The sequence below is a fragment of the Trachemys scripta genome, chromosome 3 (genome assembly GCF_013100865.1).
Source record: "Trachemys scripta elegans isolate TJP31775 chromosome 3, CAS_Tse_1.0, whole genome shotgun sequence".
In the NCBI taxonomy this organism is placed as follows: domain Eukaryota; kingdom Metazoa; phylum Chordata; order Testudines; family Emydidae; genus Trachemys; species Trachemys scripta.
Window position 1 is genome coordinate 36,235,612 of NC_048300.1, and position 16,793 is coordinate 36,252,404.

General features: G+C 43.7%; 1 protein-coding gene across 4 annotated transcripts in view; it reads right to left on the minus strand.

The window, feature by feature from the left end:
• Positions 1-16,793, minus strand: part of DYNC2LI1 (dynein cytoplasmic 2 light intermediate chain 1) — a 49,749-nt gene that overhangs the window by 10,275 nt on the left and 22,681 nt on the right. For all 4 annotated transcript variants that reach the window (XM_034764441.1, XM_034764440.1, XM_034764443.1 and 1 more), the window contains exons 9-12: positions 13,092-13,168; positions 12,622-12,692; positions 12,033-12,130; positions 6,821-6,913 (exon numbers count right to left, since the gene is read on the minus strand). In XM_034764441.1, the coding sequence (XP_034620332.1) occupies positions 6,821-6,913; positions 12,033-12,130; positions 12,622-12,692; positions 13,092-13,168 (339 nt within the window). The remainder of the gene's footprint in view (positions 1-6,820; positions 6,914-12,032; positions 12,131-12,621; positions 12,693-13,091; positions 13,169-16,793) is intronic.

Sequence of the window (16,793 nt, forward strand, 5' to 3'; positions counted from 1 at the left end):
TGGCCATTAGTGCTTCATAATTTGTGATCCTAAACTGTAGGGTCACGGAAGAGTAGACTTTGCACCCAAAAAGATCCAACCTCTTCCAGTCCCTGTCAATTGGGGTGGATTTGGAATAGTGTTGCCTGCCCCACTTGTTCATGGCCTCTTCCACCAAAGAGTTTGGTGTGGGGTGTGATAATAGGAATTCCATCCCCTTGGAAGGGACATAATATTTTTCTACTCTTTTGCAGGTGGGTGGAACTGTTGCTGGGGTTTGCCAGATGGGTCTTGGTTGGGTCCATGAGAGCCTCATTTATTGGGAAGGCAATCTTGGAGGAGGTTGAAAGTCTGGAGGATGTCCAGCAATTTATGTTGGGACTCCACCACGTCTTCCAGCAGTATCTCCAGGGAATCCGCAATCCTCTTAAACAGTTCCTGGAACTGTTTAAAGTCATCCCACATGGTGGGTGATGGGGGCATGATAGCTTCATCTGGGGAAGAGAATGAAAAATTGGAAGCTGGTATGACTTCCTGATCCAAAGTCTCCTCTAATTCCTCAACTGCCTTTTCTGGAGGTTCGGAGGGTCCAGGTACAGAGGGTGAAGAAGAATGCCTCTACCTCACCCTGTGTGGACTGGGAGGCTTCGGGTAGTGTTGGTGGTAAACTGCACATGGGCCCCAGTAAGGCCACTGTGGTGGAAATGGCATGGGTGGCAGCATGCATGATTGTCTGTACCAGCCTTGAGTTTCAGGTGCTGGGTGGTATTCATGGTGCTCTGTGGGACCTGGTCTGGTAGCTGCGTGGATAGGCAAAGAGTGATGGGAGGAGTACATTTCCCCTTCATCCTTATCGTCCTCGTCACTGGATAAAGGAGCTGATCTGGGTGGTGTGGTCAATTAGCTCAGTACTGAACGTGCTGGAGTGAGGTCAGCACCAAGGTGTGGAGATTCCGGTGCCAAGGAGACCCCCAGAAGTTCTTTTGTGGTGGAAAAATTGCTGCAGTACTGACAGCATCGGTATCGAGGAGTGTTGTTGGAGATACCAATGCCTTTGCCTCAGTTGTTGGTGCTGAGGGTCATACACTATGTACTGTAGAGGGAGAAGATGATGCCATAGCCTGAGCACTACTGAGCTGCTCAGTGTAGCATGTTTGAGAAGTTCTGGTGGTACTGAGCCAGGGATTATAGGACTCCCTTTAGTGCCTTTTTTTGAGCCAGCCTGCTTAGGGTCTTTGGCTTACACAGTCCCCATGGTACTTGATGGTCCTGCTACCTCAGAAGTGGATGGTCTTAATGCGGTTAGCAATTGGTCTCAATGCCAAGTTGGGGAACGCCGCTTTTTGGTGAATTCCTGAGAAAGGGAGGTTGGAGCCCGCTTCTTTGTTGCCTTTATGGCAGAGTGCTCCTTCCCCTGAAAGAGTGGAGGGGAACCTCTGTCAGATGCTGCTGTGGGAGACCGTTGTCCAGGAGAGGTCCATAATCCCCGATCGGATCCAGGGCACAAAGACTTCTCCATCATAAGAGGTTTTAGTTGTATGTCTCTCGTTTCCTGGCATGGGCTTTCAAATTATGGCAGTGGGAACACTTTTGAGATATGTGTGTCTCATCTAGGCAGCAGACACATTGTGAGTGCCTGTCAGACACCAGGATTGAGGAGTGGCAAGTGAGGCAATGTTTAAAACCTGGGGATCTGGCCATGCCCCTCAGAGTATGGTTTCTCCTGTGAGGGAGGGTAACTATACTACACTGAAGGGCATCCTAATAACTTAAACTTAAATTCCTAAGATAAGAAAAAAGGGTTTTTTTTAAAGAAAAATAAATGAGAAAGAGGAAGTAGACTACTGACTAACTATTCATTAACTAACTAGTATTCTAAAGTGAAAAATAGAGAAAAGATAAAGTACAGAGGCACTGCTAAGTGCTCTGTCTCAAGCCGAGGGCAGTTCAGAAGGAACTGAGGGGGGTTGGTCGCACAGCGCTATGTAACAGCCAGAGGCGGCATGAGATGGGGACAGCACATGTGCAACACAAGCAGGCACTGCTACTAAAAATCTGTGATTACATGCACAGGGGCACTGATTCACTTAAAGCGGAGCACCCACAGAAACACTCCTTGAAGAACAATGTATTTTCCCCTAATATTATTGCAGGAAATGGATGAACCATTTTTGCTGAAACTTTCCCAAAAAAACCCTCAGCCTGAGGCAGGCACGCAGCACAGCAAATTTCAGCCAGAATGGCTAAAATTTGGCAAAGTTGTAAATAGCTGAAAACAGCATCTTATAATTGGAAGTGTTGGACAATTTTAACTACAGGCTTTGCTACATGTCACCTATAATTTATATTACAATGGTACCAAGAAGCCCTGATCAGGAATGGGGTTTCATTATGCTAGGTGCCGTACCAACACAAGGGTAGACATGGTCCCAGCTAAATTTTGTTGTAATGGCTTAGTACAAAGCTCTAAAGGAAAATGAAATAAACGGACTGTCACCCTGAGTCCAAAACTGTACATGAAATAATTTGAAATAAATGTGTTTAAATGAAAGTTTATATTTAAATTGAAAAACAAATGTATTCTACAGTATCTGAATGACTCTCTGAGAAACACAAGGCATTGTTTTACGGTATAAATTTTTGTATAAATGTTCCTCTCTGTATTTAAAAAGATATACCATAACAATTTATTGAATATAAGAATCTAAAAAGAAAGAAAATTAGACTTCTACCACATGTAATATTTTCCTGTTAAGATAGGAATGGTTTCAATACCCATTTTCACATAGTTATGGGAAATGTTCAGACATTTAAAAATTGAATGTAGCCAGAGCACTGTTTTCTTTTAGATGTATACTGCTATCTTACTGCATTTAACATCAAATGAAATTCAAAGATCATAAAAGGTTATTTTCATAAAAACAGTGTAAATGTAGCAATAATCTTATAATAACTGAACATAAAGATAGAAAATTTTAGGAAACAGCTGCAGATAACTAAAGTAATTTTCTTTTGAATGAAACTTCTCATTTAATGTCTAGATTTTTTTTGTAGCAGTGCCACTAAAAGAAGCTGCGTTGACTTCCAATGCCCTTAAAAACAGACGGAAGTCTTTTAAAAAACAGTCTTTTTTCGCTTAAAACCAGAAAATTAATTTTCAGTCTGATTTAATCAACACCTCCCAGTATCTTGTTTTACTAGATAAAAAATATTATCTATAATAACACGTTTAATACAATTGTAAGCTCAAGATATTTAGTAGGAAATTACCCTATAAATTCCATATTAGCATATAGATTAAAAATTGCTTTAATATGCAATGATCTCTAAGACAACTGTTAACATAACAGACATATTAAATACAGATATGTAAGTTCATAGTCCATAAGGAATTCTTTAAACTCATTTATTTTTTCTATCATACAGTATGATTTATATGCATATCCTTGGACAGGTAACTGCAGGTTAATGGTCTTAAGTAACCTAGCATACCTGAGGTAGTCTGCAGTGTGCATTTTTACTTACAGGTTATTCCTTGGCAATAAGTAAACACTATATATTAATATTGCTATCATAGTTATAATCATTAGGCTCATCTTTACCGGTATGCTAAAGGATTAAATTAGCTACAATAAATGTGGGATTACCTTAGATGAGTTGCAGTGCATTTCTGTAAACGTGCCTTTCATCTTAGGAGGGGTTGCTGGAAAAACTATGATATCTAGGCTTTTATAGTCATAATCTTTCAAAGGTCTTCCACGTCTACCATTTTAGATGACTGTTATAAAACTTTGTTTAAACCAAAGTAACCTACTTTAAACCAAGTAATCTAGTCTAGTTTTGTGAAAAGAAGGTACCAAAGCTGCATGAAACAGTCTTCACCCATCTAAACAATAAAGTGTCCTTGTAAAGTAGTAAACAGAACTGCATGAAACACATTATTTTCACAATCACGTGCTCCCATCCCCAAGCAGAAAATATTATGCTAGGCCTGAGCTAATGAGTAGGATTGGATGGCTCAGGACATTGGTAATAGGATACAAAGCCAGCCCATGTTAATGGTAACCAAAATTTGTTACCACTGTTGGACTGTTTGGTGTCCTATAGGCAGAGTCCCACATGTTTTGCAAATGTCAAAGAATACAATATAAAATGAAAAAGAATGTAACCAATGACATCAGATGAAAAAACTCACCCGGCAGCTCCTACGGCTCCTGCCTTGCAGGACTGGGCCTGGCTCTCTAAGCACTGTGACCTGGCAAATGGGGTCAGAGCGCCACTAAGATAGGCAGGTGCCAGATGACAGCGTCCACAGAGGGGAGCTGGGACCAGTCCTTTGGAACAAGTGCCCCTGCTGTGGGATGAGTGCAGGGTGGGCTCACTCTCCAGGTCCCCTTCCAAACAGGATTTTTTCAGGAATTATGTTTTATCACCCCAGGAGTAATAAAACAAAATTCCCCAAAAATAAAATTAAAAGTTATAAAAAATAAAAAGAATTCCACGGAGCTCTATCTACAGGAAGAGAGCTTCGTAGTCTCAGGCCAGTTTCCAGTGGACAGGTTTCTACATCATCAAATCCAAATGGCAAACTTGTGTTGGCATACAGAGCAGTTGTATGCCAACAAGTATAAAGGGAATAAGGAATAAATGGGAAACAGACTGACCTATCTTTTCACACTTACAGGTAGTTCCTGTAATTCAAGGCTTATGCATGTAAGCAGAGTCTGGATGAGCTCTCTCCTGACATCTAGTGGTGAGCTGTGGAAAAAGACTTCAGAAGCTGATCTCGTTTGCATGGACACACCCATCCTGCCTAGGTGCTCAGCGTGATAGGAGTGCTTGCCCAAATGATCACTTGTGGCTGGTGTTGGATCCCCAGTCTCCTTGTTATTGGGGCAGGAGTAATAAAGTGTTGTTATCCTTGTTGTGTGAATCGAGGGCAGCAGAACTGTACCTGGCATACCCCAATGGAGGGACTCACCCTCAACTGAACAGTGCTCGCTAAGCAGGGGACATGGGTTCCAAAGCCCAATCAGCTGAGAGAGGGTGGGGCCCATTTGACCCTTCCTCTCTCCCCTTGATATAATAAAAGAGCTAATTTAGACTCGACTGGGAGTCTTGTTACATGCTGCAGAGCTGAAATCACTGAGAGCTGTCTTAACTGTGTGTGGGGGGGCCCTGCAGACATCTTGGTGAGTGGGCAGCTGGCAGAGAGGCGTGGAAAGCGTCCAGCAAGGGCGGCTGGCAGAGTGTCATGGCAAGTGGCCAGAAGAGAAGCTAGTGGAGAGGGCCACAGCAGAGCCTTGCAGAGGCCTGGCAATCGGCCGTAGGGGCGACGAGCAAGTGCCCAAGCAGTGCAGCCTGTAAGGTGCCTCCTCTACCACCACCCCCGCCTTCCACACAGGGTGGGAGGTGAACTCTGCGGATGAACCTCTGAACTCTGGGGCTGCACTGGCCAAGGACAGCAACTGTGAGTGGGGTACAGAGAAGGGACGGGCACGCTGAAGGGACTTTTGGGTTGCTGGACTTAAGACTTTGAGAAGAAAAGGACACTGCCCAACTTACTTCGGGGTGGGTGTTTTGCTCATGGTTTGTGTTTATGAACCCTAGATGTGGTGTTTTCCCAAATTAATGCTGAGTGAATTTCCTCCTTTTATTAAAAGTTTTTGCTTCACTCAGACTCTGTTCTTGCGAGAGGGGAAGTATTGCCTCTTAGAGGCACTCAGGGGGTGGTGTGTAATTGTCCCCACTGGGTGGGGGCTCAAGCCAGTTTTGTGTTGTATTGTTGAAAAGGAACCTTTAGATACTGAACCCGACCCCTGTTGCTGCTGGCTCCACCTGGCAGAAGGGTTACATGCAACATGTCAGGATAGAATTCTCTTTGCTGCTAATGAAGAACTTCAGTCACCAAGACCATCAATCCAGTACCCTTCACAAACACCAACTTAAAATAAAAAATGTAGACGAAAAAAATGTGAAACTTCCACATCCCAACACTATTTCCTGGGTTATTTTGCCCATGTTCTATAACTAACGCCTCATTGGGCTTGGGTGGACCAAAGGAGGAACCATTTCCGCAATTAAGGGTCCCTCATAGAAAATGCCCAGTTTTTCAATATCAGCAGACCCCCTCCTTTTAAACTCAGAGTACCGTCAGCTTGGTTAAACATGCACAATCAGAAGGATGAGCAAGGCTCGTCTTTAATTATACTGTGGATGGAGATAACTTTATTAGCCCCTGATCTTGTACTAAAGAGTATAAAGTGAAAGCAGATAGGAATCCTGCCCTACACCTATCCCCTCCTGAGAATCATTGCAAGGCAAACCAACATAAATGAGACTGAACATCTCAGTCTTGATTTACAACCAGCATGAAATTTTTGCACGATTTATTTTCCTGCCTTATTCCCAGCAAAAGAGGATCAGTGAACCCAAATGTTTGCAACCAATCTCCCCATTTCTCCAAAACATGGCAGAATTGAAGCCCAGATCTAGGGGAACAGACTCTACTGCCTCTTATGCTGAAAGAAATTTTTTTTAATAACAATACTGTTAGAAGCATACTTGAAGAGGAGTCACGGAAGGCAGCCAATGAACTGTTCATGTCTGACCCAACAACAAGACACAGGACTTTTAGACAATGTTTAAGTGCTGGTCACGATCACATTCCAAGAGTGAGAAGAGAGGAAAAAGATCAACCAACTACAGTGAGATGGTTTCAATTTGGTTCTCAAAAGCTAAATGTAGATTCTATGGGTATACATACTAACTGCCTTATAAATGCTAATGAGTATTAGGGGCAGCTGATTATAGTAACATGAGCAGCAACACAATAATGTACCTGATTCTTCTGAGTTCGCATTGCATCAACTTCATACTCAGCATATTGTGGATCCTGGGCAGGGTCATTGACATCTTTTAAGTCCCTAGTACTCTGAAATTTGAAGAAAAAAATAAAAAGGATAAAAAACACCAAATCATAAAGTTTAACTTTCAGTGCTTTAACAGAATAATTAGTAAAGAGTCTGAGGAACATAATACAGGTCTTGCAAATGCATGCAAGAAAATAAGCATTTATCATCCATCACTCAGACAATTCAATGCAATATATTCATTTGCGAAGCAGCAAACTTAGTATTTAGGCCACAAGAGTCATCCCCAGCAGTTTGGTCTTTTCTGCAGGTGTAATGGAGGTTCCTTAGTGGTCTATCAAGTAAAAAAAACATACTATCAGGGCCCACGGAAGACAACCTCAGCTCTCTTTTCTGGATCCTGTACGCGAACAGTCTTGAAAGATAGCAAATTCTTCTCTGCTTGTGACATTATTTCTATCACCTCAGATTAACTCTGCTCACTGCTTACTTCCTAGTTTTGGAATGGATATAGGCATTAATGCTTCACAGTACAAGCCAACCTCTAATTATCAGGAAGAATGAGGAAATGTCCACCGTGGACAAATTACTCCATAAATGCTCACTACAGGGTTTCTTACACCTTCCTCGGAAACAGCAGGTAGTGGCCACAATCAGAGACAGAATTCTGGACTTGACAGACCACTGGTATTGATCTCGTATGGCCATTCCTATATTGGTGTTCAGACACAACACTGGCAGACCTGTTAAAGTGAACTAAAAATATGTGTGCTGTGAGATTTAACTGTACAGCACAAAGTGTGCACTTAACAGAACTGGATGCTTTCCTTTTCCTGAGTGAGGGATTATGACCCCTGTGTCATCTTGTCTTCCAGGTTTGCTCCCCACCTTGTGAAGTTTGCTTCTGTAGTGACTATGCAAGGGTATAGAGTGAAGATTGGGTTAGCTTTCTGCAAGTTAATTGCACTTACTTGTTCATAATGGGACATCTGGACATGATCTGGGAATGACACCTAATTTTGCACTACATCTGGTGAGGTTCTATGTCTTCATGGCCACATGATTCTGTGGCACCAACATCCTAATTGCTGGAGACAACTGGCTACAGTTGGCTGCCAGGAAATGGCTAATATGATTCTTTGCACTGGTCTCAAAAAGTTCTTGATTTTGAACACTTGGTAGCTCTGAATCTTTTCCACCATCTGGTAAATTATGTGAGTCTGTTTCTCTGGAAAGAGCACTGACTGTGATGTTGTCCAGGACAAATATACTTGCAATCTGAGCTTTGTTGTGACTACTACGAGCCATTTCTTAGACCTCTGGGTGCAGAGGGTAGATCAAAAGGAAGACTCCCTGTATATACAAATGCTCATTTTATCTTCCCCTTACTGAGAATTTTGTTGATTTGGGAAGAAAGTGTGCCTAGGTTTTCATTGGAAGTTTCTGCTCTATATATATTTTATTTTTTAGTAGGAGACTAATCTCTACTTGAATACCTATGGTGTAGGTAGTGACTAACAGATGGCTATGCTGGCTTTGATAGTGAGACTTAGGGCCTCCCTGCTTTCTCAATTACTATTTTTTTTTATATTTCCCCAGAAAGCCTCACACCTGTAAGTTTGGATGCAATGGGTATCTGCTGGGATGACTGATTGCTATTCATAGGTATGAACATGGTTGCTTTGTAGCCACTGAGTTAGGAGTCACTAGGGTGACCAGATAGAAAGTGTGAAAAATCGGGACAGGGGTTTGGGAGTAATAGGTGCTTATATAAGAAAACGCCCCAAACATCGGGACTGTCCCTATAAAATCAGGACATCTGGTCACCCTAGGAGCCACTGTTCTTGTCACAAATAACACCAGGATCCAAGAAAAATTGCCAGATAAAAGACATTTTGCATACTACTGCAAGGACTTGACCAGAATATGAACTCAAGACCTCTCTCACTCAAGCAAGTGCCTAGATGACAAGCCACTTGCTTGCCATGAGATAGGTTTTCCTTCTTAAATACGGGCAATACTTGTGGTCTTAATGGCTAGTTAAGTCTTTGAAAGTTCATTGTACTTTCCTCACTCTTATGGTCTATGGGATCTTTTGGAAGGAAGTCCTCTTCTGAAGGGTACTATGTCTTAGTTCAACACTTTGTTTTAATCAGAAGTACCCATCTGGATTTTATGAGGTGTCCTCACAAGGAGGTGAATATGGAAAAATGTGTACCTCATTCTGCTTGAAGAGGAAGATATTTATTACTATTACTGTTATTAATGAGTTCCTTTTGAGTCATTCTCTTCCTGTCCTGGGAGAGGTTTTTGCCTACTTGTTTATAGGAAGGACATAGCACACTACTCAACCTGATCTCAGATTATTTAACTGAGGAGAGATACTGGGACAAATACCTGATTGTGGAAACAGCCCACTGGATTGCACTGGATGCCTGAATGGAAGCCTGCCTGCTTCCCCAGGATGACTAGCACCCATTTGAGTACTTCAGGAAAGACCAAGAACCATTCTGGGCTTTAAATCAGTAAATGATGAATTACTGTGAACATGGGAGATTACTCACTTACCCCATCCCTCCCTCCAGTAATTCCATGATGGTGAAGCTGCATGGGGAATTGAGTCCTATTATACCTCTATTTTGGGCACAGACTTCCTAGAGTGCATCATATGCTTTAATGAGGAGCCAGCCTATGGAAAGGTGAAGAGAAACCCATTCCCATCCTTACGCCTCTTTCCCTAGTAGAGTAAGGGTCCGTGACTGAAAACCAGACAGGCACAATTCTCATTGTGCTGCTTCATGTGACAGGGCCTCACAGACAGAAGATACTTCTGAGGGCATTCTGCGTCAAAAAATTAAATATCCTGCACACAATATTTTAAAATTCTGCAAGTTTTATTTGTCAATTAATAAATGCAGAGGCTCCTGCATGGCAGTGGGGAGCACAGGCCACTGGTTCTACGAAGCTGGGAGATCACCCTGCAGCCTCCACACATCCCAACACCCAGGACATGGACTCAGTGGTGAGGCTGCACCCAACCCTGACGCAGCACAAGGCCTGGGCCTGCCCCAGAAATACCCTGGCGCCCTGCCCCTCTGTGCCAGGTGCACCAGGTGTGGGGCAGACTCAACCAGGCAGGATCCAAGTGTGGAGGGGCTCAGTGTGGGGGGATCCAGGTGTGTGGTGAGAAGATTCTGTGTGGGACAATCTGGGTGCAGGCAGCTCAGCGGGGGATCTGGATGTACAGAGGTTCATTGGGGGGGCGGTTCCCAGATGCAGGGGCAATGGGACTCTGTAGGGGCTTCCAGGTGAAGGTGGTTGGGGCTCACAGAGAGGTTTGGTTGGAGGGGGGGTGGCTCAGCAGGGATGGAGTCTGGGGCCTGGAGGAGTGGGGCTTTGTGGGGTGGGAGTCTGGGTGCAGCTAGTTGGGAGTCAGTAGTGTGGGTGTCTGGATGTGGGGGTGCAGGGTGGTGCAGGGGGTTGGGGCTCGTTAGGATGGGGGTCTGAGTGCAGGGAGCTCAGTGGGGGGTGGTCTGGGTGCAGGGGTAGGGGTCTGGAAGCAGGGGATCTGGGTGCAGGTAGCTCCAGATGCAGGGGTTGAGGTTCAGTCAGATGGGGTTTGGGTATGGAGGACTAGGGGGGTTCTGGGTATACGGGGTGAGGCTTGGCAGGGGTGTCTGGGTATGGGAGGTCCAGATGCATAGGGGTTGGGCAGATGGGGGAGCAGCTCCCCACACAATGACCCCTCCCCCCGCAGCTGCGGAGCGATGGGGGTAAGAAGCATGGGAGGATGCCAAGCTTCCTGCAGCAGGAGGAGGTTTCTCGGGGTGGATCTGACAGCCCCAGACACTTCTTGCAGGTGAAGAGGAAGTCCCGTCCTCTCCTGCCTCCAGTCCAGCCAGGACTAGCTGCTGATCCCAGCTGAGTGTAGGAGCCACTAGCTGGGATGTCCCCAGCCCTGTGGTGATTTACCTCTCCACTGGCTGCTCTGAGTGTCTGAAACGATGTACCTGCACAGCTAGGGAGTGGTGTGTAACTGCTTTTGCAGCTTCCCTTTGCTTCCCTGTCAGAAAGTAATTTTTCAGCAGGGAAGCAAAGAAATCTGTGGGGGATATGAATTCTGCCTATGCGCCGTGGTGCAGAATTTCCCCAGGAGTAATAAGAAATGTTTCTATATGCCCAGACATGCTGCAGGGTGAGAGAGGGACAGTGATCCTGATATACAACACTATTAGAGAGCCTAATATAGGAGAAAAGACGCAGCAAACAGCCCCTCAGGGTGGGAAGGCAAAAGAAAAAAGTTTATACCTTGATTTTTACACACTTGCTCATTAACAATACTAATTACTTCCTTATTCATAGATTCTGAGGCCAGAAGGTACCACTGTGATGATCTAGTCTGACCCCCTGTATAATACAGGCCACAGAATTTCCCCAAAATAATTCATACAGCAGATCTTTTAGAAAACAATCCAAACTTGATTTACAAAGGGAACACTTACGAAAGGAATCCTTGTTTTCTCTTTTTGGGACTTGAAGTCTCTGGAGTTTGCCAGACTTACCCCATAGCAGGCTGCAAGGGTTCGCATCTCCTTGGAAATCCTCATGGTCCTGGTCAATGCTTGCCACAGTGGAGTAGCTGCTTTGGGCTAGGAGTAAAGCCCTAGCATGCCAGTCCAACTCAAAGCCCCGCACAGTGGCAGAGGGAGGGCTTGTGGCAGCAGGGCATAGTTCAACCTGAGAGGCTCCAGAAAAGCTACCTATAGCATGTCTTGAATTTGAGTCAGTGCTTGCAGGGCTTCTCTACTTCTGGGGGATGGGGGAGATGGAAGCCCACTTGAGGGGTGCTATTTCAGATAAACCAGAAGATTAAAGCCTCAGTGTTCCACTGATTCTTCAGCTGAGAAGAGGGAATGAGGACTTAGACTTTGAAATTAAGTCACTACTACACAAAAGCAAATAAAAATTAAGTTATAAAATAAAGTGGTCAGGAGAAATCGAAATGCAAACTGGCTCTGCTGCCAGCAGCAGAAATACTGATGCCTAAGCTAAAGGGCAGACCTTTAGTCCTGCAGTTTCCAGCAATAGTACTGAACTGCCTCTGAATTCCACAGATGGGAGGCATTACTCATCTGTTCTGAATGAAAAAAGGAGCTGTCCAGCAAAAATAAAAATACATACCTTAGGTGGAAATGTTTTCTCATATATTTTTTTCCACAAATCCACAGGTGTATGTGCATGCAGTTTTCCAATATCACTGTTAGAGGCAGGTGGTGGTCCTAAAGATCACAGCATGATATAGAAGGACATCAGCATATTGTCCCAACAATACTGAAATTACCATATCATGTCAAGCCAATGATCCTTCTAGTATAGTATTCGGTCTTCAACAGTGACAAGTGGCAGATGAGCTTGAAGAAGGTATAAGTCTCCCATTATGAAACTAACTGTGTAAGACTTTACAATAGGGTATTTTCTTCTTGATGCAAACCAATTATCAATTCACAACTAGAATTATGAAGCCCAAAGCCCCTTACAATTTTTATCTTAACTAGTGTAACCACAGAAGCTATTCTTAGGAATATAAAATTCTAATCCTTCTTTTAAATTTACTAAGCTATCTGCCTCAATAATTTAATGTAACAGAGGTTCCACAGGTTAAATCCACTTTGTATAAATTAGTATTTCTTCTTATCTGTTTTAAACTTGTTTCCTCTCATTTTAATAAGCTATTCAAGCAATAAAAATGTTGGACAAGAATGTCACCAACCTATTTGATTTAGAGAATCCAATCCTGCTGGGATAAACAATGGTTTATTCTGATCCACTGATATGGATTTGCTAAACAGATTAAAAAAAGAAACCAAATTCATATTAGTAATCAAACACCTGTCAAATAGTTACACTATATAGGCCAAAGCTAAGCTTTATATTTGGCTCCAAATACACCTAAAAAACATGATCAAGGGTGGTTGGTAGTGGCTTGTGGTCCTCTCCACTACTACTCTCTTTAGGGACCAAAAATCCTTAAGAACATAGGGAGTTCCATCTGCCTTGTGCTAAGCTGCCAAGACCCAAGACTAAGAATTCAAGAGTGAGAATCTTCTACAGATGGCGTCTTTGGAGAAAATATATTTTGATGACTTTGGGGCTGAAAACCTAGCTTTGAAAAGACATTTACTAATAGCCAACAATAAACACTGTGCAAAACGGTCAATAGTAGGGGAGAGTAGTTGTTACCTTCTGTCAAAGCCAAATGCCAAATGATTAATAAGAACACGGGCTTTCAGCAGGAGAGCCTCAGATTTGCTGGTAAACTAAAAGAAATCAAAGAATAAAGCACGTTAGGCTCTTTCATCACAGAAATTTGTAACGTAAATTAGGTTTTCTGCAAGTGAGGATTACAGCTAGAGAAACTGGGCCACAGTCTAACATCAAGGCTTTTCTACACTTAAAATGCTACAGCAGCACAGCTTCACCACTGTAGTACTTCAGTGTAGATGCTACCTACACCGATGACAGGGATTCTCCTATCAATTTAGGTAATCCACCTCCCCGAGAGGCGGTAGCTAGGTCGATGGAAAAATACTTCCATCAACCTAGCACTGTCTACACCAGGGGTTAGGTCAATATAGCTATGTCTCTTGGGTGTGGATTTTTCACACACCTTAGAGATGTAAGTATACCAATGTAAATTCCTAGTGTGGACCAGGCCTCAGTTACAGTAGTTCAAATTAATTGGCTTCATTACAGTTACTCCCAATTTACACTGGTATTTGGCATCCAAATCTGCCCCACTCTGTTTAAAGGACTAATGTATTTGTCAGTGACTACAGATCTCAAGACAAAATTAAAACCTACATTCAAGAAAGAACAGAAGATGGAATTCTGCAATAATGTATGGGCTCACATTTTTTATTTATACATTTTAAACTAAGAGCGATAGACCTTTTGCAAAAGATGAATGAATTATTAAACCTTTCAACTACAGTGAAAATTGTCCAGAATACCATGAACACTCAGAGCTGTAATGTAACAAACAACTATAAACATGTTCTCTTGGGACTTAAATCATATGATAAAAAGCAGTTTTACAGTCAATGGCAGGATAAGGGTTGATAGTACAAATTACTCAGAAGAGGGCTCCTAAAACACTTTTTCAAGCAGCATCCTCTCTCAGCTTCTGACTTGTTTTTCAACAGCAAACCTATATCTTCCAGGGCCAAATCCTATTCTAATGAAGAAAAGAAACTGTTACCTACTTCTCTGTTGTTTTTCAAGATGTTTGCATTCAACTGTAGGTGTGCACGTTCCTCATGTACATATTTGGGAGAACTTTTTCCCTCAGCAATACCCATTGGGACATCTTGAGAGCCCTTCTGTCACCATATGCCACTGCATGCTGGTATAAGAGGGTGGAGCCACTTCCGCCCCTTGAAGTTCCTTCATACCAGATAGATTCCGACAGAGAGGGAAAGGAAGGGGGGCCATGGAATGCACATGTACAACACATGCCGAGGAACAACAGTTACAGAAAGCTAGATAACCATTTTTTCTTCGAGTGCTTGAACATGTGCATTCCACTGTAGGTGATTCATAAGAAGAAGACAAACATGGAAGTGGCTTGGAGTCTCTTTGAACAGTGACAAATATGTACGCCATTAGATCCCAAGGTGCCCAGAGACCTTGAGTCTGCAAGGACCTCATATGAGTCCCCCAACCCAGGGCAGATGTATCTTTGACTAAAGTGAGGGTTGGTAGCAGGAGTATAAAGGGCACCCCCACACAAAGACTTCCAGGGGGTCCATCCACCAATCCAGAGATGACAGAACTGACACTGGCACTCGAACTACCTTGTCCAAAAGATGATAGTTTGGGGCACACACTGATGCTAGCTATGTTTGCAGCTTTCTAAGATGCAGCCTGGTGAGCTGAACCATATGGGTACACACTGTCATGTGACCCAGGAGGCTGAGGCGGCTGCGTACTGTAGTGAGAGGATATGCTTTCCATCACAGCACCAAGCCCCAAAGTGCTTCGAACCTGGATTGTGGTAGCAAAGTCTTGGCCTTTGTGGAGCGTAAGATCACTCCAATAAACTCTATCCTCTGTACAGGTTTTAGAATAGATTTGTCCCAATTTACTAGGAGCGCCAGTGCAATGAATGTGGACAGGACAGCGCAGGGCCAGTGCAACCATTTAGGCAAACTAGGCGGCCGCCTATGGCGCCTAGTGGTTGAGGGTGCCTAAAGGCCTGCTCAGGCGAGGAGGTGGAGTGGAGGTGAGCTGGGGCGGGGGGGCGCGGGGAGGGCCGCCCGCAGTAACGGGGGGGCCGCACAGGGGAACCGCTCCCTGCCTCAGATCACCTCCACTCTGCCTCCCCCCTGAATGTCTTAGAGTCTCTGCCTCTACTAGGCTTCGGCACCGACATCCCCGATTGAGGTATTGAGCCTGAGAAGGATCTAAGCCTTTTCTTTAATATCCTGAATGGGACTGAGGAGTTGCGGACATCTCCGCTGCAGTGTGTACTAAGGCTGATGTACTTGGGGCATTCTTTGCATGAAACAAGTCCGATGCGGGCCATGAGCAAACATTTGAGCCTTTGCACTCTACCTTTCTTTGAGTGGGAAAAACTCAACATTTGTCACATATGTGGGATTCTGCCAAACATTTCAAATGGCTGGGTGTGGGTCACTGATCAGCACAGGCTTAGCGTAAGTGCGGCAGAACTTAAAACCTGGTGAGTGTAGCATCATTTTGGTATCAATACCAAAAGATGAAAACTAGTCCAAAGAGACCTAAGACTAAAATCTATCACTAAAACTAGCTAAAACTAACTTAAACTTAACTAACTAACTACCTCCTAACAATAACAGGGTGTATATGCAAAGGAATGAGGGAATCTTATGCCAACAAGTCTGAGATGACTCCAACAACTGTCACTGGCAGTAAGAAAATACTGAGGGGGGTCAGGGCGGCTCCACTCCCTTATACCAGTATGCTGTGGCCACCCCAACGAGTACCACTGAGGGAAAAACTTCTCTGACAACTGTGCATAAGGTATGCACACACCTACAGTGGAACGGACATGTGCAAGCACCTTAAAAAGAATGGAACTTCTGCCACTTATTTCGGTAGGATCAGGACTAGGTCCCCAGATACCAGTTTAGGGGTCAAATGTTTTTAACTCACCTAGGCCACACAGAGGCTTAAAGGACACTAACATTCTTCTAAATTTAGTGAAATCTAATCCTAAGGGTCAAATTCTGGTTAGGAGTGCACAAATGCACACGCCACAAACCAGAACAAAAACCTACCCTCTAGCTCTGGTACACAGTGGAGGATGGCTGCTGCTATGATGACCTTTCTGAGAACTCCCCCCATGCTTCACTGAAACTTCACTTGTGGAGGACCTAAAGTACAGCTCTCAAGCCTTGGCTACATGAGAAAGTTTGCACTGCCTTACCTTAAGGTGTGATGCTAAATCAATCCAAACGGCTGTACTGACATTTTTACATCAGTTTAAACCAGGTTTATTTCATTATACGTTAAGTTGATTAGGAATCAATTTAAGCTAAACCAAAATAAGTCACTGGTAAAATGAAATAAGAGTGAGTGTCCACTAGCTTTTTGTACCAGTTTAATTAAATCAATTTAAAATCACATCTTAAGCTAAACTAGCGCAACTTTCTTGGTAGACAGGGCCTGAGAGGTGCTATCTGGGGCTCTCAACCTGCAGTATCAAAGTGAATGGGAATTTTGCCATTGGCTTCAATGGGATCACGCCCTAGGTCCTCCACAAGAGAGGCTGAAGGGAGGCATGTTTATGTCTATATTGAGATATGGCCTCCCAGACCAATCCTAATACATTAATACACACAAGTACATTTTAGCCCAACACTTGCCAGGTGCTGATTATACAAAGACATATTGTCACAAAAT